General features: G+C 26.3%; 1 protein-coding gene across 7 annotated transcripts in view; it reads right to left on the bottom strand.

Annotated features, from left to right (window-relative positions):
- LOC113377960 (ubiquitin carboxyl-terminal hydrolase 8) overlaps positions 1–20,837 on the bottom strand; it is a 36,467-nt gene extending 15,630 nt beyond the window's left edge. The window contains exons 1-19 of one of the 7 annotated variants that reach the window (XR_003367123.1): positions 20,640–20,837; positions 20,347–20,577; positions 19,648–19,769; positions 18,565–18,739; positions 18,270–18,426; positions 17,845–17,983; positions 17,686–17,774; positions 16,488–16,733; positions 16,042–16,296; positions 15,756–15,839; positions 15,422–15,532; positions 14,317–14,547; positions 11,295–11,444; positions 10,924–11,094; positions 10,717–10,850; positions 8,156–8,356; positions 7,688–7,807; positions 7,458–7,559; positions 4,281–4,458 (exon numbers count right to left, since the gene is read on the bottom strand). Coding sequence is in view for 5 of the 7 variants with exons in the window: in XM_026618429.1 (XP_026474214.1) it covers positions 7,690–7,807; positions 8,156–8,356; positions 10,717–10,850; positions 10,924–11,094; positions 11,295–11,444; positions 14,317–14,547; positions 15,422–15,532; positions 15,756–15,839; positions 16,042–16,296; positions 16,488–16,733; positions 17,686–17,774; positions 17,845–17,983; positions 18,270–18,426; positions 18,565–18,739; positions 19,648–19,769; positions 20,347–20,577; positions 20,640–20,734 (2,709 nt within the window). In the remaining 2 variants the exon portion in view is untranslated. Of the gene's footprint in view, positions 1–2,483; positions 2,660–4,280; positions 4,459–7,104; positions 7,560–7,687; positions 7,808–8,155; positions 8,357–10,716; positions 10,851–10,923; positions 11,095–11,294; positions 11,445–14,316; positions 14,548–15,421; positions 15,533–15,755; positions 15,840–16,041; positions 16,297–16,487; positions 16,734–17,685; positions 17,775–17,844; positions 17,984–18,269; positions 18,427–18,564; positions 18,740–19,647; positions 19,770–20,346; positions 20,578–20,639 lie in introns of those variants that run through there. The other 6 variants (XM_026618429.1, XM_026618431.1, XM_026618432.1 and 3 more) reach the window with 6 other exon arrangements.
- Positions 20,838–25,119: the final 4,282 nt, after the last annotated feature.

Here is a 25,119-nt window from a genome sequence, read left to right on the forward strand (position 1 = left end):
GGAGATTATTATAAAGCACTTATAGGAGGCAGATCCGTGCTCCTTCAGCTTGAATTGAATTCGCGATAATGTGGAGTAGGTATTTTTAGAAATCATTAAACGATACTATGGTAAATCAATATTATATATATATATATATATATATATATATATATATATATATATACATATATATATATATATATACATATATATATACATATATATATATACATATATATATATATATACATATATATATATATATATATATACTCGTATATGTGTGTGTTACGGTAAATGTGCATATTTCGGTGAATGTGCACATTTACCGGTGAATGTGCACATTTACCGGCTCATTTGGTGAATGTGTGTTTAACTCGCGCATGTGCGGGTGAAATACTAATTCATATATTTATATTTATACTTATACTTATACTTACTTATACTTATATTTATATTTATATTTATATTTATATTTATATTTATATTTATATTTATATTTATAATTTATATTTATATTTATAATTTATATTTATAATTTATATTATTTATTTTAGTCATATGCATATTAATATCCATTATTTATTATTCACTATTAACTATTAACTATTTATCAATTAACAATTTATCTAATAACTATTAACTATGAACTATTAACTATTTAATTAATAACTATTAACTATTAACTATTTAATTAAGAACTATTAACTATTACCTATTTAACTATTCTTAATTTACTATTTACTAATAACTATTCACTATTGGCTATTATCTATTCACTATTCACTATTAACTATTCAGTCATCACTATTTACTATTTACTATTTACTATTAACTATTAACTATTAACTATTCACTATTTACTATTAACTATTCACTATTTACTATTAACTATTCAGTTATCACTATTCACTATTTACTATTAACTATTCAGTTATCACTATTCACTATTCACTATTTTACTATTTAACTATTTACCTATTAACTATTAACTATTCACTATTCACTGTTTAACTATCCACAATTCAACTATTCTTAATTCACTATTTACTAATAGCTATTCACTATTAACTATTCTCTATTTAACTATTCAGTTATCACTATTCACTATTTACTATTAACTATTCACTATTTAACTATTCAGTTATCACTGTTCACTATTTACTATTCATCTATTTAACTATCATCTGTTAAACTTTTTAGTTATCACTATTCACTATTAACTATTAACTATTTACTATTGACTATTCACCATTAACTATTTAACTATTTAACTATTTACTATTTAACTAATTACTTAAACTATTAACTATTTACCTATAACTATTGAACTATTAACTATTCACCATTTACTATTTAATATTAATTATTCACTATATACTATATTACTACTTTACTATTCAACTATTTACTATTAACAATTTAGTGCGCATGCGCCAAATACGCAAGATGTTCATGAGACCGATCCAAGTACGCACGTACACCATTATTTTAATTTGATTGTTTGAGAACTCCACATTCACCGAGCGTTTTGGGAATGTGCACATTCACCGGTGAATGTGCACATTCACCGAGAGTGCACATTTACCGTAACATATATATATATATATATATATATATATATATATGTATATATTCCGATAGTTGTCTGTTTGATATGTGTTATTTATTGTGATGTAGTTGGTGTAGTTTTCACAATATTAAAGCTTAAAGTCAAATTGAACTTTTGTTACAAATTACACTTTTTTGAATATTTTGGATCAATTTTCTTTATTTTATTAACTTCCCGTAGGGTAAGTTATTGTAATCTTCCAAAAATCAGAATTGAAAATTTTAACATTTCTTCGCGGTTTGAAGGTTTTTGAACGTTTTGGCATACCTCAGAAAATACGGATGGATGGATGGATGGATGGATGATGGATGTGTGTGTGTGTATGTATGTATGGATACAATTTTTCGTCCACGTTTTCAGGCGCACGGATCAACCGATTTGAATAGTTATAAAAAGCATTCGATTCCTATTGATGGAGAGATGTACTGATTAGTTTTTGGCAAAGGCACGGAGCAAAGAGTGCAGAAAATAGAAATCATAGATAAAAATCAAGTTTTTGAGAGAACGAAGCATCCAATTTGAATGATTCAAAAAACATTCAATTCGTTATGACAAGGAAAAGTGATGATTAGTTTTTGTCAAAGGCAGGTTCAGCCATTTTGGAGATACCGAGCGAAATGTGCCAAAAATGGCAGTTTTTGAGAGAACTAAGTTTTAGCGAACGTTCTAGCAAAACGGTAAACTTCTTCATCAAAAAGTTAACAAACTAAAATATGAAAAAAATTAAAGGAAAAATAATAAATATGAAAAACGTATAAAAATTTCATGCAACATTAAAAACTTTGAATATAATAAACAACAATGATAAAATATTTAATGAATATTTTACTTACCCTTCTTTAGAGAACTTTGTTTGTAGTTCACTTTTCACTTCTCAAAGTTCTGCTTCATTTTATTTGTTTTTATTCATAAGTCGAATAACTTAAAGTCATCCACATATTCCAATTTCCGCATTGCAACCTCTATTTTGAGAGACGTTATAGATCTGAATTCCGTATCGTCTGTCCACTTCAGAGAATCTGTTCATCATATGCTGTAATTTGGCTTGGTATTTTAACAATACCACTAGTTAGCCAATACCAATTAATTGAGCAAAATTACATAAAAACATTTTTTGATTAAGTAACAATTATTAAATCACGTTTTCAGCCCAGTGGCAGTTGAATAGAAATTAACCTTAAACAGTTGATATTGATAACAGTCATCATATAGATAATAAAAATGAAAACTAAATACCTAAAATATAAAACCTATAATATTGAATGGTAGAATGTATATATATATATATATATATATATATATATATATATACTACTGTAACGAAACTCTAAATTAAGTGCAAATGGAAAACTTACGTACACTTTATAAATTTCTAAAATTTGATTATATATATATATATATATACACTCGTATATATATATATATATATATATATATATATAATACGTATATAAGCGTATATGTGTGCGTATAAAAGCGTACATTATATTTACATTTACTCCTAATCTAGCCATTATATGGCATCGTGCCTGTGCATTAATTATTACAAAATCGTTTTCATTTTTGGGGATTTATATTTGACTGATTAAAATTCAATCATAAGTGTCTCGCACTGTTTAAATAATTGCTACGCCTCTATATCAATTAGTAATTTAAATATTTAATATATTACTTTATTAAAGGTATAGAATATCATATAATAATAAAAAAATGCTGTTGTATATATCAAGTCGTACTGTCGTAGTATTCCTGGAAAATACTTCAGTAGAGTGCTCTCGAAATCATATTAGTCTATCAATGCTGAAAATATTTTTTTCAATTACATATATTCAAATTTATTTGTATTACATTCATTTGATTAAATGATGGTGTAATGATATATCATTATAGTGACACTAGATTGTTACTTGTTTTTCTATAAATCTTCCGGTATTTGAAAATAATTGAATCCATTGATAAGAATCTAAACTACTTATATGCTAATTTCTACTTAGCATATAGTTTTAAAATTTTAGATTTTTCAAAAATCTCAAATGTTTTTGTTAATTAATTATGAAATATTTTGTATCTAAAACCTAATTAATGCCGATGGGAATCGCAATTTGCCAAAATACTTTTTTTTTTGAAGTCGATCAAAAATATTAATTACTTAATTACGGTGAAACGTTTATGTTTACACATAGCAAATGAGTACAGTTCCCAAATGATACATATCAATTAAATTTAAAAATTATGAAATATGTTTGAGTTTGTGAGGATCTAAAAAAATAACCCTTTCCTGGTGTTTTCAAAAGTATTTAAATAAATTGAAATTAGCTGAGAATCTAACGACAAAGTAAAAAATTAAATACAAAACATAATTATTAAGTAATGTCTCAACCGATTCATTGTCAAATTATAATAGCTCTTTGGTATAATACGTATTAATTTTGCAATGTACGAATGGAAACAGTTAATATCATTGGAAACGGAGAAAAATTATATCACTGTTTATCACAAAGAAACTACTTAACCTATATCATCAATTAATGGACGTTAGTCGAAATCAAAACACATCGATTACTTTTACGAAATAAAGCTTACAGTTAGCAATTTTAATGCAAGTGTATAAGAACCAGGCCGTTAACAAAATAGCATATAAGTCAATATCATATGAGGAAAAAAATTATTTTATTTGATATAAAAATATTTGCTAAGAAAATAGTTCTTCTTGACGTTTTCACGACTTTCAATAAGAAAGAGCATCAAAATGTACCTTGGTAGGTTTAGGTATGCCGCGCAGGTTATCAAATATGCGTCATAAGCAGAACATCTGTACCTTCCGCATCATTAAGAACTTGGTGTCGTCCTTCATTTTTTTTCATCTAAAAGATTGCACGCTAGTTATAAGTATCATTTTGCCTCAAGGCAAATTGCAATAACTTCCCGATATGTGTATATAATCGACTTAATTATTAAGAATTGATGGACTGTAAAAGTTTAAAGAAGTTTATTATTCCGAACTTTAATGAAATTTTGAATCAAATCAGTCGCCGTAGGTTAATAATGAACTTCTTCATAAAAGGTTTCATCAATATGGTGAAAAAATTAACAATTAATTACGAAGAAACGGCACGGCCGATATTTGCCATAACCATAACCATAACCGTAAGTGCAAAGGGTTTTAAAATTACAAAATCGGTTTAGATTTTTCTGCGAATAGGTAGACAAAACACTTTGCACTTTTCAACTAGTCTGAAAAAAAAAACGGCTCAACCGATCGTCTCGCAAAACTTATCAAAGCGAGTAGTTATCGAGTTTCATCAAACTGATATTGGTTCAACAGTATATTGAGAAAACGTAGACGAAACATATATAATTATTTCAATTTTAGTCTCAAACATAAAATTAGCAAGTCGAAATTTCAGGAGAAATCAAACTTTTCCATCGTATTTTAAAAATGCACTAAAAATTGTGCTACCCCAGCTATATAATAATTTTGATTACAAAGAGAGTCATCATAATAGAAAATTTCTTAAAGTCGTTTTTTATTTTTAAAGAAATAGTTTTATAATTTCTCTGATGGAATGATCTGGAAAATAATATATTTTATTATTACGTACTCATTTTCGATTCCTTACCAATATGCATCATATATACCTTTGCAAACAAACTCATGCCCAAAAAAACCTAAGTTAATATGCCTATATATATATATATATATATATATATATATATATATATATATATATATTATATTTAATCTAGTCATCACAGAGAATGAATTTGGTCATATAATCTGATTCATACAGTTGATTTTTTGATAATTGTTAAAAGTATAAAAATAATTTAGCACAAAAACTATTGTGTATGTTATATGTTATTTGTAACAACAAGTTATTAAACAAAAAATACGTATATGACAAAACTCAAATTCCTTACAGACATTTAAAACCTTGGTGAAGCATCATTTAGCATTTACCCAAGAGGCATAAGTAAAATATATTTCATTTGTATTTACAATTTTCATATAATTTTCTTAACAATTCACTAAATAATGGAAAGAAAATGCCTTACAGTCCATTCTTATAAAATTATTTTTTAACTTTGTAATATAAATGGGTTTTAACAAATACTAATAGATACTTATTAAAAATAAGCACACACATAATATATTCACGTATTACATTCATTCACGATTATGCAACCGCAATTTATATAGTATTTATATAGTATAGGCATTTGCACTGCATCAAATATAAAAAAGTCAACAAGCAAATGTTTTTGTTATAGGCACTATGATAAATACAATAATATATATAATATAACAAAACAAACATACATACACACATTCATATTTATTATATATATATATATATATATATATATATATATATATATATATATATATATATATATTAGGGTGGTCCTTAATATGGACATTTTCGAATTTCTTTGCTCCCAAAGTCTCAAATGGTTCCAAATTGATAAAAAACAATTCTCTGGAAGGTTTAGCTCTATGTATATATATATGAATGTTTTCATTATTTCCTTGCTCCAGGAGCTCAAATGCTTCCAAATTGATAAAAAAAAATTCTGTAAGTTTTAGCTCATAATATTAACTCTTCTCATAGTACGCACTCCAACAAAAGTTTCTTGGTTCTTCTTCCTAAGTAAATACTTATTTCATGAACTATATCAAATGTTTGTTCAAATTAAATATATCAAATTCTTGTTGTAAATTTTATATTTATGGTCAAAATAAGCAAATACAGTGTTATTCTTAAAATTTTGATTCACTTGTCGCTAAGTTATAAAACAAATGGAACTTTACCTATGTTATTTTCATAGAAACTTTGGTTGAAGTGCGGACTATTTTTAAGTTTATTAAGAGCTAAAACTTTCAATGATTTTTTTTATCAATTTGAAAGCTTTTGAACCTCTGGGAGCAAGGAAATTTGAAAACGTCCATATTAAGAACCTACCTAACATATATATATATATATATATATATATATATATATATATATATATATTTTGATGAGTTATTTAGATCGGGCAGTAACACCAAGTAAAGAAAGTTACTGCCCGATCTAAATAACTCATCAAAATATATATCAACACCAAACTCACATATTTCAAAATATATATATGTATATATATATATATATATATATATATATATGTGTGTGTGTGTGTGTGTAAGAGTCGAGTTCCAATTTGGACATTACGTCAATAAATATTTAATGGCAATTCATTATTGTATGACACAGACATACTAAAATTAGATAATTATTCGAAGTTTATTAAATAATAAAAATATATTATGAAAAGAGATATGATTTTACGATTACTTCTGCTTATGTTCAATCTTCACAATCAATATCCAAAAATATTATTGCAATTATAGATATAATACTGAATATAGAATAAGCTAAAACTACCCAAAATCATTTGTTATATAAACGTACATAAAACGTTTATTGATGTGATGTCACTTCCAATTATTAGAACTAACAAACTATAACATAATTATATATAATATAAAGTATATATTAAATACTTCAACCTCCTCAAATTACCAAAACTGGAATGGCATAACAAAAATGTAACCACATACGCCGTAGTCTGATACATGCCAACAAATCCTTATTCAAAGACACATTCATAAACATTTCACAAAAATAATTTTCTGTCTATCGACATATTTAAAGCGTTTTCATTCATTCTCAATCACTTTTTCACACATCACATTTTTTAATTATTGTTGTGCATAAAACAACCAAATTATTTTTTATCAATTTAGTATTGTGCTATGACTAGTTATACATATTACGGTTGATCATTCCTATTAATTGTTAGTTTATAGTTTGTTGTATCTTACCGTTTGATCTAGCACTGATTTTATGCATAAACATTATAAAAATATAGCTTTTAAGACGTAGGATATAATATTTCTATTGAATAGAGCTTTTTTCTTGATAACCTATAAAATATTTTAGATAAAACATGTATATATATATATATATATATATATATATCTGTGTGTGTGTGTGTGTGTGTGTGTGTGTGTGTTCATGCATATATATTCATTTCAATTATATATATATTTACTTTTAAGTTCTCGAGTACCCTGCTTGTTTCTCATCAATGTAAAATAATATGTAAGCCGCACTTGAATTCACATCATTTTGATCTATTTGAGATACAATTTGGTCATCAAATTTATACCATCTGCAAAAATATGAATATATATTAAAAATCTATTGAATCTATTATCACTTATTCTTTTGTAGTCAAAATATACTAAATACTTGATCAAATATTTTATGAAAATATATTATTGTTATGATATGATCAATTAACATTTGTGGTGATAAAATAATTACATAAAATTAATTATTGATTGTGAAATTATAAAAATTAGTTTGAATTCAATGTTTTTTTTTTTGCTTTTATCATATTCAAGCTAAAACAATAATAACCTATAGTGAACAATAGAAGTTTAATAATTGCGCTACAGATAGTCAAATCCAATAAATAAGAGTAGTGTAAAATGTGCATCGAGTAAATAAAACTTACTTGTCATACACTTTAGATTTGCAGTAAGCAGTGTAATGACCACTTTCCATTGAACCATAATGATTTGAGACAGCATAAAGATTATATTTAGCATATCTACGAGAAGGTTCTTGAGTTGCAACATGTAGATCAAATAATGGAAAATCTATATAAGTTTGCTTTTTATGATAAACATTAGTTGAAAAACTATCTGCATAAAATCTAAAAACAATACATAATAATAGAATTTTATTGAATTATATTAATGAAAAATTATATAAAATTATATGATTACATTAATTGACAGAGTACACAAAAAATATCACACACACACACATATATATATATATATATATATATATATATAAAACAAAATCTAAACTAGTAGTGTATGGCATCGTGCTTTAAGGCAAATTGCTGCAACTTCCCGTACCGTAACAAAATGTTCGAGAAATATTAAATGTTTTCAAATAGATTATAAATACTGTAACATTAACAAAAAAAATTTGAAAAGAAAAATTGAAAAAAAAAATTAAATGAAAACATTGTTTTGCAAAAGCAATTGTTTTGTCAGCGCAAGCACAAGCATTCAATTCGGATGCTTATTTCTCTCAAAAACTGCCATTTTGTGTACATTTAGCTCTGTATCTTCGAAATGGCTGGGCCTCTGCCAAAAACTAATAAGCCCTTCTCCCAATCATTACTAATTGAATGTTTTTTAGATCATTCAAATCGGGTGCTCCATTCTCTCAAAAAGTCGAATTTTAATTTCTGCACTTTTTGCTCAGTATCTCCGTAACGGCTGGACCTGCATTTGCCAAAAACTAATCAGCACACCTCCCTATCAATAGGAATCGAATGTTTTCTGAACCATTAAAATCGGTTATCCGTGTGCCTGAAAACGTGAACGAAATAATGCGGACACACAAAACACACACACACACATCCATTTTTTCTGAGGTCTGTCGAAATGTTCAGAAACCTTTAATACGTGGAGAAAGGGGCCGTTCAAGTATTACGTAAGCACTATAGGAGGCGGGGGGGTTATTGATTTGCTTATTTTTGTGACATTTTGGTGACAAATTTGCTTACTTTTGCTGACAAAGGGGTAGGCGGGGGGGGGGGTAAATAATTGTACTAAATCTGCTTACGTAATACTTGAACAATCCCAAGTGCAAAAATTTTCATTTTCGATTTTCGGCCCATTTCTATAACTACCCTACGAGAAGTTAACTAGCTGCAAGTGGCATTTTGTCTTAAGACAAGTTGCATAAACTTCCCGACATGTGTAAATAATAATCTTATCCAATAAGACATCCAAAAAATAATTAACTATCAATGACAAAGAAAGGACCCAACCGATCTTTGCCAAAATCTTATAAGCCCGTATCAGTAATTCCCAACCAATAACTTACTAGAATAGATTTAGAATTTTTAAATTCTATTTAGAATTGTGTTCAAGAACGTCAAAAAAAAAAAATTTACACTTTTCTGCTAATTATAAGAAAACTGCTAGGCTGGTGGTCGGGCAAAACTGATAAACACTAGTTCTTATCAAATTGTATCAAATGTCTTTTAAATTTTTGTAATCGTTTTCTTGTGAAGACGTCGACAAAAAGCCAAAAAGTAGCTGACATACACACACACATATTTTATCGAAACTTGGTCTCGCTTTATTCAGAATGAATTGAAACGTTAAGAAAACATAAAATTAACAAATCGGATTTGCGAGAGAACATACTGCTTCAAAAAGTTACAGAATATACTTAACGTTTTACAAAACATAGCGTATTTTCACATATAAAATGATAAAAGCAATAAAAACAACAGTAACAAAATTGGTGGTAATAACGAATTTTTTATTTTATTAAGTAATATTTTTTCTTTCACTATTTTAATTTAACGAATAATTTTAAATAATAATTAATTTCCTGTAGGGTTTTAATAATTCAAAAAACATTTTACTTGTATTGACAAGATGAACAACTGAACCAATGTTTATCCGTTAGACGGCGAGGCGGCGCTTACGTTCTTCGATATTTCGTCTTTATGCAGTTAAAGCAGTACGATTGCTTTGAAAAAAAGTTCAGAACTTCCAAAATATTTCAAAATAAAGAAAACATTTTTTTTCAAAAAGTATTTTTTCCAAAAAAATAAATTTTATTCAAAAATTTATAGTTTCTCAAAAATCTAATCTTTTTAAAAAAAAAAATTTTTCGTACGGATCGTTCTAGCAATTTGCCTTAAGGCACGATGCCATCCGCCCCACTAGTTTGTTTGTCTATTTCATTTAAAATCAATTCCATATCCATAGATTGGAATTGATTTTTATATGGTAAAATGAAAAATGAAGTGTAAAATAGTTTTGCTCTACTATACATTTGATATGCCGTTATTATACGACAGATACAACATTAACGTTCATATTTACAGTACAACTGTGACATCATAAGAGTTTCATGAAAAAAATCCTATAATAAACATGATCAAATAAGTTAATTTTCAGTAAAAGAATATATGAGAAAGAATTTCAGTAAAAGACATCTTGTTTTGCATCATTATCACTAATAATTTATGCTTACCTTTTAAAATGTATCACTAAAATCATCGGTAATCTGGATATATCTAACTTTTTAACGGCTTCACGCTTAGCCTTACATTCTGGACATTTCCATCCACTTATTCTTTCGCCATTTAAATATAGGCTCAAACAGTCCTAAACAATTAAACAAATGTAAATTCATATAATCATTATGATATTTATATAAATGTAAACTTGATATGCTTACAGACAGTGAACACCTATTATTAGTAGGTGGCAACTCCAAACTCAAGTTTGAAAATGTATCAAATGTTACACTTTCTTTAGCACAAACCATGCAGGTAACAGTGGATCTAATTTGACCATAAAATAGCTTAAGTATAATACTTTCTCGATCTTTAACATATTCTTTCCATGCCTGAAAATAAGGAATTTTATTATTGTATTCTTTGCTTTACAATCTAAAAATGATTAAAATTTTAACAAACGTTTAAAAAAAATAATAGATAACCCTCATATGAAAATATTATCTTAATTTAGGCATTTATAAAATAAAATATATATAAATGATTTTATTTAAATTAAACAACTGATTATATATTCCAAGAAAATACTAACCTTTTCTGATGGCGATAGATTATCCAAACTAGACTTTGGTCTACAGGTTTGCAAATCAAAATGTAATAAATCTATCAAAATCATTAAAAATTCATGGGAATCTTGTTGGCCACAGCCTCGAAATAACTTGTTGTATTGTCCTATAGTGTTCTAATTTTAAAAATAATAAAATTATTCTAACATATTAATAATGCTCATCAAGGGATCAATTTAATCTCATATAATACCAAAAGTAATTATAAAGAAATATCAAAACGTAGTTATTAAAGTTACTCGTAAAATAAAATCAAAAATTTGCAATAAAATTATAAACCAATGAGATTCTGTGTTTAGAAGCCATGAACAAAATTCTGCTCTATTCTTAAACTTAAATCATACATTAATTTGTTTTTGTAATAATGCTTTCTAATCGTAGGCAAAAAGATATGATACTTTCTCAATGAATGTAGTGTAAAATACTTAACATTAACTCATACAAAGTTAAGACCAATAAGCCTACTTCCTTGTGTTTCGAAGATATTTGAAAAATTATTACTCCAAAGCATTAAGTCAGAATTGTTGAATCAAAACCTAATTCCAAATCACCAATTCGGCTTTAGAGAACAACACTCAACCATAGAACAGGTACATCGCCTAGTAAATATAATTAACGAATCGTTCCATGCAAAAAAATATTGTTCGGCTGTGTTTTTAGACGTTTTCAGAACCGATATTTTCAATAATAAAATCGTTCCTTGAAAATAGGGAATTTTTCGTCAACATTAACAATGAGGAGTCGAGGAGAACATTTAGATATTGCTACAAAATGGCTTTCTTTATGGAGAATTATGACAAACGGCTCAAAATCTACGCATATCACTTTCACGCTGCGTGCTGGTATATGCCCCACAATTAAGTTAAATGGACAGGAAATCCCAGTAAAAGATAGCGTAAAATATCTCGGAATACACCTAGACACAAAATTGAACTGGAGAGTTCACATTAACAAGAAAAAACAGCAGATTGATGAACTATTCAAAAAACATTACTGGCTACTAAATAAACGTTCCGAACTATCGACGAATAACAAGTTAATTATTTATAAATGTATTTTTAAACCAGTGTGGTCTTATGGGATTCAACTATGGGGCACCGTCAAAAAAAACAATCTACAGATTATTCAGCGAGTGCAGAACAAGATCATAAGCAGGCACTGAATGCACCTAGATACGTTCCCAACTGGCTGATTCACCAGGACAGCAACATAATGACAGTAAATGAAGAAATTCAACAAAAAACAAACAACTACAAAAAAAGAATAGACGAGCACCCAAATTACTTGGCCAACAAAGTATACTCAGAAGCGCGCCCAACAAGACTAAAACGAAAAATTCCAAACGATCTTATAAATTTGTAAATTATTATTATTTTTATTATTATTATTATTATTGTTATTATTATTATTATTATTGTTATTATTATTATTATTATTGTTATTATTATTATTATTATTATTATTATTACTATTATTATTTTTATTATTATTATTATTATTAATATTATCTTACTATTTCTATTATTGTTATTTTGTTATATTTTATTATTTTTCTAGTATTATTTTATTATTCTGAAATTTTATTTATATTATTTATTAATCTTATTTTTATTATTATTTGCTTATATTTTACATTAAATCATATTACGGATATTATTTTTATGTAAATTTTATCCTTTGCTCTTTTATTTATTTAAATTTATATTATTATTTATCAATATTACTTGATGTTAATAAATTAGCAGTTGTAATAATTATTGAAATTAAAAAAAAAAAAAAAAAAATCATACAAAATATTTTTGCTTCCTGGCGAGTAGACATTAATTTTTAAGTTGTTCTTCAATATGATTTTGTCAGTTACTTATAAAACTTTATTGTTATTTTAAAAATTAACGCTCTTTCATATAGAAATAAAAAAATAATTACAAAATAAAATGCCAAACAAAAGAGATATCTAGAAACATATAGATAAAATTAGAATGCTTATTTGTAATGTTGAAATAGCGTTTTTTTTTTTTCGATACATTCATATCAATATAAATAGGATGTATATACCAAATCAACTTTTTTTTAAATTTTTGTCAACCTGCCTGTTTAGAATAATCTCCGAAATGACCGGATCGATTTCAACAGAACTAGTGAATCCATCTATTTAAAATTTTGAGGGTATATTTATACATGCTTTGAAAATACACAGTAAAATTTTTTAAATAAAATATTTAAAATTTATTAATTGAAATGACATGCGATCTCCGGCGGCGTCAAAAAAAGGTCCTCCACTGCTAGAGTGATTGCAGCCTTCTCTGTTGAAAAAACCAAAAAAAAAAAATTCTTGTGGAACTAAAACATATTGTCTGCACGATGACCCTTGCGCGAACAAAAAAACCAAAAATTGACAAAATGACGGCATGTTGAAAAAAAAAGGTTAAATTTTTCCTAAAATTTTGGTCGTTTTTGGGCTGCCAAAATCCAATTTTTGATCATATCAAAAACTGGAGGGTCATCGTATGGAGAACTATATAGAGGAGATGCAAAACAAATTGATAGCGACCGGATTTTTGTCTCCGAGTAACCACCCCAATAAATTAGAAAAATGCTGTTTCGAGAAAAACGCGTTTAAAGATAAAATGATCGTTTTCACTGTTATACTCTTTTAAATGGCTGTAACTCAAAAACTATTTAAGATATTGATTTAAAATGTTTTCTTTAAAGGTATGACCTATCAGAATATGGAAAAAAAATAAAATTCGATTTTTTGAAAATTTCACACTAGGTGTGCCCCTTAAAAAAAATTATCCTTCCTCATCTTATCTTATCCTATCTCATCTAGCTGTTCCCCGCGATTTCATCCGGACGTAATTTAATAAAAAAAGTTAATTGATTTATTTAGTTTTTTTTTGTTTGTCTAATAAGTTCATCATTCTATTCTAAATATTGATAAGTGTTTTTGTTCAGAAATTCAGAAATTTGGTAATGCAATGAATGTACCTTAAACTCTCGAATAGCCACAGCTCTATAGTGTCCAGACCATAAAGATGTGATAACTGTAGCTACTTCTTCAGCAATTCTACCTTTAGTTTCATTACTTCTGTTTAAGTGTTCCCTATAGCTACCATCACAAAAGTAACGAACTAAGTAATTTGTATTACTCAAACATTGAATTATACTGTTCATATAGCAAGTGTTGCCAAGATTTTTTAACCCGCATAAGCCTTTAGCCTGTAATACAAAATTATAATAACATTATATCATGTTTAAAATCTTTAATAGTTTGTTAAATAAAATGTCAAATGGTTACATATTTCTCTATAAATACCATCTGATTGAATATGAGTTTATTAAGCATAACAATGTTTTGTTATCAATGATTGTGCTCACAATATACAAAAGAAAATAATTGCTTACTTAGTAAATTATATAATTTTTTTCTTCATTCAATTTAGTATTTGAAAATATCTTTGAAAGAAAATTTGAATGTTCATGAATCGAAGAGTATGCAAGATTCTTGGAAGTTCCTGATCTATTCATATGATTGTTAAATAATTGTCTGACTTAAAGTAAATAATAACAGATACTCTTAGTAAGTATTTACTAATGAGTACATTGCATTAATAGTTAAAATACATAAAATTAAACATAAAATAATAACAGGTACATCAATATTAATAAATGAGAAAATACATTAGCACAACACAAGACAAAACGAAAATTTTCATCTAAAACAAACAAAAACAAATAAAACCAGACAAAACACTATATGGAGTGCTATAAAACAATGGGCTCCCGAAAAAGATCAAGATGATCAAAGGAGAGTGGTAATTTTAAAAATATTAAGATATTATAAAGAAATTTGAGATGATTGGTTTAGAGAAAGTATGAATGCCAAAATAAATATACATATAAATGAATAATATGAAATGTTGATATGGCATATAATACAATGACATGTAAATAAATACAAACTATGTATAGATATTTTGTATAATCTCTCAAACCAGACACTTCTGCCTGACTGAGATATATAAAATATATATAATTAATAAAATAAATAAATTAAAAAAGTATATTATAAGCAAATAATTAAAATGCTTACCACTCCTATTTCAACATCCCTTTTAACGCTAGTGTCATACTGATGAATGCTCGGTTTTACAGCTCTATCATATTGTGGAATGTTGTTTATGACTTTGGTATCTAGATCCATCTGAAATCATACAACTTAATAAACAAAAAATAACACTTACCAACTTACCATACATAAATAAATAAATTTACATAAAATATTTTCAAATCTTTAAATAACTTTTGTCTAAAACTATATCTATAAACTTTAATATAACAATATAATATAACAACTAACTAGTGATATTCAAAATTTATGAACTCATATTAAAAAAAATACTATTTATAAAAAAGAATAAGATTACCTGTGCCACATTAGGTGTAGATAACGATCTCTTCATTTTTGCATTAGTAGCTGGTTCATCACTCAGGCTTGTAGATGATGTTTCCTAAAGATGTTACAAAATTCTTTGTTCCAGTATTAATATATATATGTATATATATAATATATAATATATATATAATATAATAAGTGTTGAAAAAACTATGAGTGTACATTACTAGAATAATAAATACCACATTTTCTTATTCAAAAAATTCACATAAACTTCCTTTTCTCTCATACAACTGATGATAGTAATTTATACATACCGCATATTTCCTTAGAGATTCTTGTTTCATAGCCTTAGCCTCATCAAGCTTCCTTTGCCTCTCTTTAGCTAAATTTTCACGTTGTTGCTCCAATTTTTGTCGTTCACGTTCTTTCTTTTCAATACGTTTTGCATCTAACTCAAATTGATTATTCTCTTGATCAATTATGGTTTTATCTATCTTATTTTCTAAACTCTCCATTTCTTTGTGTTTGTATTCTTCTAACTGTTTACGTAAAGCTTCATTTTCCATTATCTGAAAAACAGTTTTCAAAATCATATTTAAAAATGTATGATTTTAGATATCTTTTAGATCAAAGAGCACAATATTAGGTAAACTCAATATATAAAAGACTTTGTGTTTAGTTATATAGCCATGAGAAAAATAGTTACTCAAGCAACACATATGAAACCTGTTACTATGCCTCCTTTATACATCAGCAATACCTTGTCTCTTTGAAAGGAATCCATCTGCAATATCTGTTGTTGCAGTATCTGCAATTCTTCTTGTATTGCTAATCTTTTCTCCTCTTCTGCTTCCATTTCTCGAGATTTCCTTAAGGTCTCCCAATAATTTTCTGCATCAAGCCTACTCTTTTCCAAAAGAATAGAATTATCCACAATTTTCTCATGCTCCCTTAACAAATCTGTCTTCTTACGTTTTCGTTCTTCATAAAGTTTTAATGCAGCTGACTAAAATAATATGACACCCATAATAATTTTTGTATTATCATATTATTTGAAACCCTTATAGTGGAATGTATTCTATTTATCTTGTAATCTGATATAATTGTTTTCACCATATCATTAATATAGAGCAAAATTGTATATCCAGTTTAGTTTGATTGGAACCATTTTTAGAATGATTGGATGAGTAAAATACACACATATATAAAAATATAGTAAAAAATACTAGCAACCAATCATAGGTAAAATATTTTATTTTAATGAAGATATTCAATATTAATAAAACAAAATATCTTAATAGATCAGAACACATAATATTATCATTAATATAAACTGCTAAGTAAAACATTGTGTTGGTCAAAAGGGATTGTATCAGATAGACAAAGTATTTTTAAAATAGTTAATAATATTTTGCCAACAACGATAAAAATATAGATTATTTATGATGGCTGCTAATATTTTTAAAATATGTTAGAACATTGTACAAAATGATCAAATATGAACACATGCAATAAGTAGTTACTCTAATGTTATAATTATAATTTAATAAGTTTCTATATTTAACCATTTAACTAGATTAATAAGAAAATTCCCAAACAAAGTATAACTTGCTGGCAGTTACAAATGTCTGTCCCCTACTAAATTTATATAAAAGAAACAATAATTTAAAACACATTGATAAATTTTTTGGTAAATAAAAAAAGCAAAAATAACTTTGGATTTTTGGACACAATCAAATAATGCAAATTTAATCAATTTAATCATTTAATATGATACCAAATTCTTTATGACTACTAGATACCATTTGTCAAAATTATTCTTAACAATAGAATGATACCATATTTGAAAATATTATTGTTGCTTTTAATGCATAATGCATACATTGCAATGCCAACAAAATAATATATACAATTTAAACAACAAACTCATAAAATATAAAACCAATATAATCGTGTACCTTACTATTACGATCAATACTGGGTTTTAAATTTGTTGGCTGTAGATTTGTAATAGTCATATCATTAAATGGATAAGTCACATCAGTGTCTGAAAAAAACATTATTGATAAAGGTAAATAAAACATTAGTAAACAAAAAAAAGAATTTTAATTGCTCACCGAGAATGTCCTTGAAATCCGGACTTGAGGAAATTTGCTCTTTCGGATTTAAGCATAGTGTTGGATACATAACAACAAATTCAGCATAACCGCCTTTAAGAATTACAGGAGCATGTTTGTACTTAGCTTGAGGATCCCACTGTTAATAAACACAGTTTTATTAATAGTTTTATATATTACATTAAAAATACATTTAATATTGCTAATGAACTTCATTAATAATAATCAAGAAAATCTCTATTCTATTCGTAATTATGATCAAACTTGGTTTTATTTCCCTTATGTGATAATAGAAACAAGTATTTCCTTATACATTAGAAAGACAATCTCTAAATTTTAAAAGTAAACTAATAATGATGAATAATTAATTTTGCATTCCTATTTATTAAAACATTTATAAAAATTATACTATAAAGTTTATGTACATGAACTAATGCTGCATGTGTATCACAAAGAGCTTGGCTTAAATTGCCGGGATCTCCTTCTAAGTCTATTAATATAATGTGTTCTTTAGTGCTTCTTGTATCCCACAAAGATAATTCTGTTGGCCCCAAACACAGTACCAATTGATTTGCTGATTTCCTGAAAATTTCATTGTAGCAAAACTTGTATATTAGATGTCCATTCATATTCATTATACATATAGTGAGCAACAAAATTTATTTGAGTTTCATTGAGAAGCAATATAAATTGACATTATTAAATTTATGTAATACTTACCCTGGTGCAATTTCTTCTTTTGGTAAATTTATAATATATTTACTCATGATATGAGAATTTTTATAATCATCAGATTTCCTAGTATCAATTATCAAATATGAGTGTGAATGAGCATTTGCAATTATTTGATATAATTCGGCACATGCTATAAATTTGGGGTTATTGGAACCAGCTTCTAGAAATGAAATATCTTATTACCAACTATACTAAAAAAACATTTCAGCAAGTTATATATATATATATATATATATATATATATATATATATATATATAAAGCGAGAGATTTTTCTTCAGATGGTGAAATAATATGATAAAATTGTTTCTTGGGCATCCATCTAGTAATTAAAAAGCAGTTTTATTGAAAAATGTTTTTATTTAGAGAAACATACGTTTCGGGTCTTGATTTGACCAATCTTCAGTGCATACAAATAAGTTTTAAAAAATAACACAAAAAACACACAAAATTGTACAAAAAAAATTGTAAAATTAAAATAAATAAAATATTTTATTATAAAAAAAGGTTATTCCAAACGAACATGTTGTCAGTTTGAAGACCATGTTACGTGTATGTTGACACACGAAACTGTTTTTTAATTACTGAATGGATGCCCAAGAAACAATTTTATCATATATATATATATATATATATATATATATATATATATATATATATATATATATATGGATATATGTAGATGTATGTATGCTTGTATACTGTAGGTAAATGTTAATTTTAACATCAAACAATTACTATGCTATATAGAAAAAAATTGTGACAAATCATACTTAATTCACATGGTTTACCATGATGCAACATATTTGGGCTTTACAATGTTAGATAAAAATATTGTAAGTTATTTAAGTGCATCAAAAATGGAAATTATTTATTATGTATTTAAAGAAGTAATTTATGTCTAATTGTCTAATTCAAGTTAAAAATTATACTAATGCGCATAGTAATTGTTATAGTAATCACTCTCAATTTAATTCAGAAGCACTGTAATTTGATAAAATAATTATGACACTGCCAGTCAAAACATTTGTCGTTCCACTTTTTTTTTACTAATGATATTAAAATTTACCTTTGCAACTATTTGGTACATGTAAACTTTGAACATCATTCTCTATATCTTCAGATATAGGCTCCTTGTTATTATATTCGGATATTTTTTTCGACTCCTCTTGTTCTTTTAAAATAGTATACCTAAATAAAATATCACTAATCAGCAATTCAATTAAAGAAAATGAATAAAAATGTAACTGTGTTATTTGTTATTGTTGAAAAATTGTGCAACTATTTTTCAAATCCAGTTTTTGTAATAAATTATTTTAGTCAGAGTATGTGATATCAACAGGTGGGCAAAATTTATCAACAAAGCATTTTTTTTATAATAAACAAACACATATTTAAATGACTAATTTTATACATAGAAAACTCAAAATTATTTAATAAAAGATATGTCTGACCACATCAATCGATTGTGAAACTTTTAAATATCTCAGGAAAAACTTTCTACTGAGCATGTTAAAAAGATTGTGGCCAATGCATAATATCAGTCTCATGCATTATAATTATAAATGTGAATTAAAAGCACAGACTCATGTTATTTAATAAAAAGGTTGTTAATCAGTATTAGTACAGGTGAATTTTTTTAATCAATTTAATATTTGATGCATATTAATATTCAAGAAATGAAAATGAAATGATGTAACCAGTTGCAAATTGTTCTATGAAGGTATAGTAATTGTATTAAGGAAAGATTTGCAAAATCCTACAAGACCTTTCTTTAAGACTTTGGCTGAGTTCCTCTGCATAATTCAAAGCATATTGCACTTGCTTTGCGTCAAGTAATCGATTAATGTCAGCCTTATTGTTGTTGTATTCTGTCGAATTACGAATTGTATTAATCAAATTAAGATATTTCATAAAAAATGTATAAGCTTGCTCCTCATCTCCTAGTATATAGTGCTTATATGCCTGATCATATGCTTTATTAGCTGTAGTACATAAACTAAAATAAAATACAAGTTATTTATCAGAATTGAATAAACACAATTCATTAAAAACACGTACAATTTACATTTCTTTTGTTTTAGATTTGGAAAACCGTGCTTTTTGTTCAGCTCGTCCATACATTTTGCCAGGTACAATTCTTTCTTCGGCTCCATTAATTAAACTATTAAATACTGAACATTAACGAGCAATAGTTGTTTCGCAACAACTGACATTTGCGAACAAATTAATGAGGATTTTGACAATCACATCATAGATTAAAATACAGTAAATGTGAGATCGTTAACTCGGCCTTTTGACAGGTCAAAAAATTATACAAGCATGCCGTTGACAGTTCATGGCGCAAGTGGCAGACTGGTCGAGAGCGGCAAATTCGAATCCGTCGAATTAGGATACTATTATTATCAATACTTATTTAATACATACTACTCAATACACGACTTATGTAATATGCCAGCTGGACCTATGTGATTTCGTTTGCATAGAATTTAACATCAACCGATTTGAATGGTTCAAAAAACATTCGATTTGTGCAGAAAATACAAATCGAGTTTTTGAGAGAACGGAGTATCCGATTTGAATGATCTAAAAAACATTCGATTTGTGATGATTGGGAGAAGAGGTGATTAGTTTTTGACAAAGGCAGGTTCAGCCATTTCGAAGATAAATGCTAAATGTGCAAAAAAAACGTCAGTTTTTAAGAGAACTAAGCGTCCGATTTGAATGATTCGAAGAACTTTCTGCTTGTTTTAACAAAATAATTGCTTTTGGAAAAAAAACTTTTTGTTTCAAATTTTTATTTTTCAAAATATTTTTGTTTCAAAATTTATAATCATCTATTTGAAAACATTTAATATTACACGAATATTTCGTTACAGTATGGAAAGTTTCTGCAATTTGCCTTAAAGCACGATGCCATACACCACTAGTTTTATTGATATATTATTCAGGCAATGGTGCCCCTAATAGGTGTCTGGTATAAGAGATTATATTTTATATAATTATTACTTATTACATTTTTGTTAAATTTCACGCGGACGAAATATTGGGTTGTATTCTTTTCTTGTTGCATTAATATATGAAATATTTACAATTTAATTTAATAAAATGTTAATTTATTGTATATACTTATATACCGGCCCAAATATATTACAAATAGGCCCAATTTTATTTAAATCCAAAATTTATAGATGATTGTTGAAATAGTCTTTTTTAAACTAAAGAATAAAAATTAAAATTTTGATACAAATAAATACAAATCGTTAATAAACTATAAACATAAACTGGTTGAAAGTGGCAATTTGTTTTAAAGCAAGTTGCAGTCACTTCTTAATAGGTGTACTAATTGACTTAATCAACCGATATTTAAATAACATTTTCAACTGTTTATTTCAAAAATAAAGTTTTCGCTTTCAATTATCCTTATTAGTTCAACTTATTAAGGAATTAATTAAAAACAAGTTGATTAATTATTTAACACGCGCTTTTTCTCAGAAACCATACAACGTCATTTTCAAAATATTAGCACAACAACCTTTGTAATATTTATCATAAGAAGTGTATCATAGCATATGTTACTTCCTAATGCAAACATAATTCATATAATTGACAATTGCATACACAAGTATAAGTAAAGGGTACAAAGTGATCACTTTAAATATGGTATTTAATTATAAAATTAATAAGAACTCATGTACCTGTAAGAAGTAATCATTATTCGTTGCAATCATTATTAAGAATTTCAACAGGTATCTATTCTGCCGTACTTATATCATTTATAGATTACTCTAATGAATTATTTAATAATTTAATAAATCGCATACCAAGCATGTGTCTACTCACACGTTATTTTTTTATGAATGCTAAGAAGATAAATAATCAAAAATCTAAACATCAACCTTGTTGATGCTCATCATCATTTGTTGAAAATGAATGGATTTATTTAAAATCTATAAGATTCATATGATAGTTGTTTATTATTATTTATATGAACACACTGAATGGTAATTTAATAATAAAGTACATATTTAAAATTTACCTAAAAATATAAAATAATAATTATATCATTGTTCATATTTTCTTTGAATAAAATTTAAGATCATATTTGCAAATTTGTGTAATTAATATACTCTTATGTATCGAACCATAAATATTTGTATTCCACAAAAATTAATTTTCCATGAAAATAATTACATTTTCATTATTAAACAATTTAAACAAACGCAATTAAATCTAGGTCAGTATTCATTTATTATTACTCTAAGTTTTGCAATTTAGCATTTGAAATTCCCATCAATATGCAATCGTTCTGGCTAGAGAGCAAAGTGATGTGCTTCTGAAGGAATCTAAAACTTCATATTCAATAATAAGATTCTATATACTACAACGCAAAACCTGATCAAGGATACAATTAAATGAACAGAGTTATATATTAGATTATCTTTTACTTGCTCATGAACCTACATTTTTTTGTGGATCAATACTCCATAATAAATAAATTCACATATTAGACGCTCAAAAAAAAAACACTGATCGTAGTCATAATAAAATTATCAAAATTTTCTTTTATTCTTTCATTTTGTACATAATTTTTTATATGTAAGTTTGCACTATTTTATGAATATTCTTTATTAGCTATCACAGTATTTGAACAGTTAGTACTAATCTCTAGTAAAATATTAAAACTTATTAATTTTAAACCGAGCTCTATGACACAATAATATAAAGAATTTAACAAAGTTTGAACTTCTTGTTCAAATAACACAAAACCATAAAATTAACAGTATTTATAATATAAAATTTTAACAAATAATGTATAAAGTTCAGCACCACAAAGTAGTTAATGAAGCATAAAGTATATATATATATATATATATATATATATATATATATACATAAATATATACATATATATATACACACATACATATATACACAGGTAACCTCAGTATAACATGATATTTCTGTAACACGGTTCGAGAATCTTACAAAATACAAAATATAGTAAAACCTATTAAAAACAAACTTTATCTTATTTTAGAATTAGTAAAATCACCATAACTTAATTAATGTGCTAAAACTAGTACTAAAGATATTTATATATATATATATATCTCATTTGACATTTTTCTTTCGAGCGAGTACGTATATAGGAAGAAAAGCCTAGGCCTCCCCAAACAGAATGATATTTCTTAAATAAATATTCTTCAAACGAAATGATCACAAACTTTTAGTAAAAAAATTTTGTGCATGTGCATCAATAATAAAATAAATAAAAAACTTATCACGGAAAGCAAGAAATTGCAAAAAGTGAGCGTGGAACTAGTACAAAAAAATGCTCACAAAAAGATAGGATGTCTTGCCGAAAGAAAAACGCTCATATTATATAGCATTAATTTATAAAACTTCTTAAAAAAAATTAATAAATATATTTAACCTTATTATGAAATTATAATATGTAACATATTTTTTTGTACTCATCTTTTGTTTCATATAACAGAGATTTGCATAACACAATAGTTTTTTGTAATGTAAACCCCATGATATATTGGGTCACCTGCATTTTCATATATATATATATATATATATATATATATATATATATATATATATATATATATATATACATATATATATATAGTGTGTGTGTGTATATACATATATATATATATATATATAATATAGTGTGTGTGTGTGTGTTAACCTATTCGAGAACGATTGCACACCATGTGTGCAATTGCTTTTCGAGGTTATAAGACCGGTTGCACACCGTGTGTGCAATAATAATAATGAGCTATTATCAGTTATTCTGAGTAAAATAGTCGTCGAGATAAGATTTTTTTTAAATTAATAGTATCTTTAAAGTATAGGAAAACAAAATTTGGCATTGGTTTTATTGCGTACCAAAACATTTTATTTGGAATTTCGAAACTTACATTTTAAGAAAATATCAATGTAAGAACCCATATTTATCTAATTCTATTTTGCAAATTTATCACCAACAGCAATAGTATCGCCTTCTATATATACCGCCTAAACGAACTATGTAAGAAAATTTTTTTCCTGTTTATATTATTTTCTTCATTATTCAACTTATTTTTTTTACTATTTCTTAAAAATTTACTTCGCATTATATTCCATTTTTCATAATTAAAAGCAACATAATGATTTTATATTATCTAATCATTTTTAAAATAAATGTTCAATTTTAATGACGTATTTTTATTTTACCTTACATTGCACACATGGAATTCAAACCGCTCCTCGCAATAAAAATTTTCTGAGGAGCGATTTGTACACATGGTGTGCAATCATCCTTTTTATATAAATTTGCTAAGAATTGGGTGATTTCCGTAGTAAACAAGTTTTTTTTTTATTGAAAATGAACAATATAAACAGAAAAAAAAATCGCTTATGGAGACCGCGTTTGAAAAAAATCGCAGTCTCGAATGAGTTAAGGTAGTAAATTTTAATGTTGAGGTATATAAGTAGGTTCTTCAAGAGCAATACATCAAATAAAAAACAAAAATTTAAAAGATAA

Source organism: Ctenocephalides felis, unplaced genomic scaffold (assembly GCF_003426905.1).
Source record: "Ctenocephalides felis isolate EL2017-DRISC unplaced genomic scaffold, ASM342690v1 CF-g0.4_SCAFFOLD_01886, whole genome shotgun sequence".
Taxonomy (NCBI): Eukaryota; Metazoa; Arthropoda; class Insecta; order Siphonaptera; family Pulicidae; genus Ctenocephalides; species Ctenocephalides felis.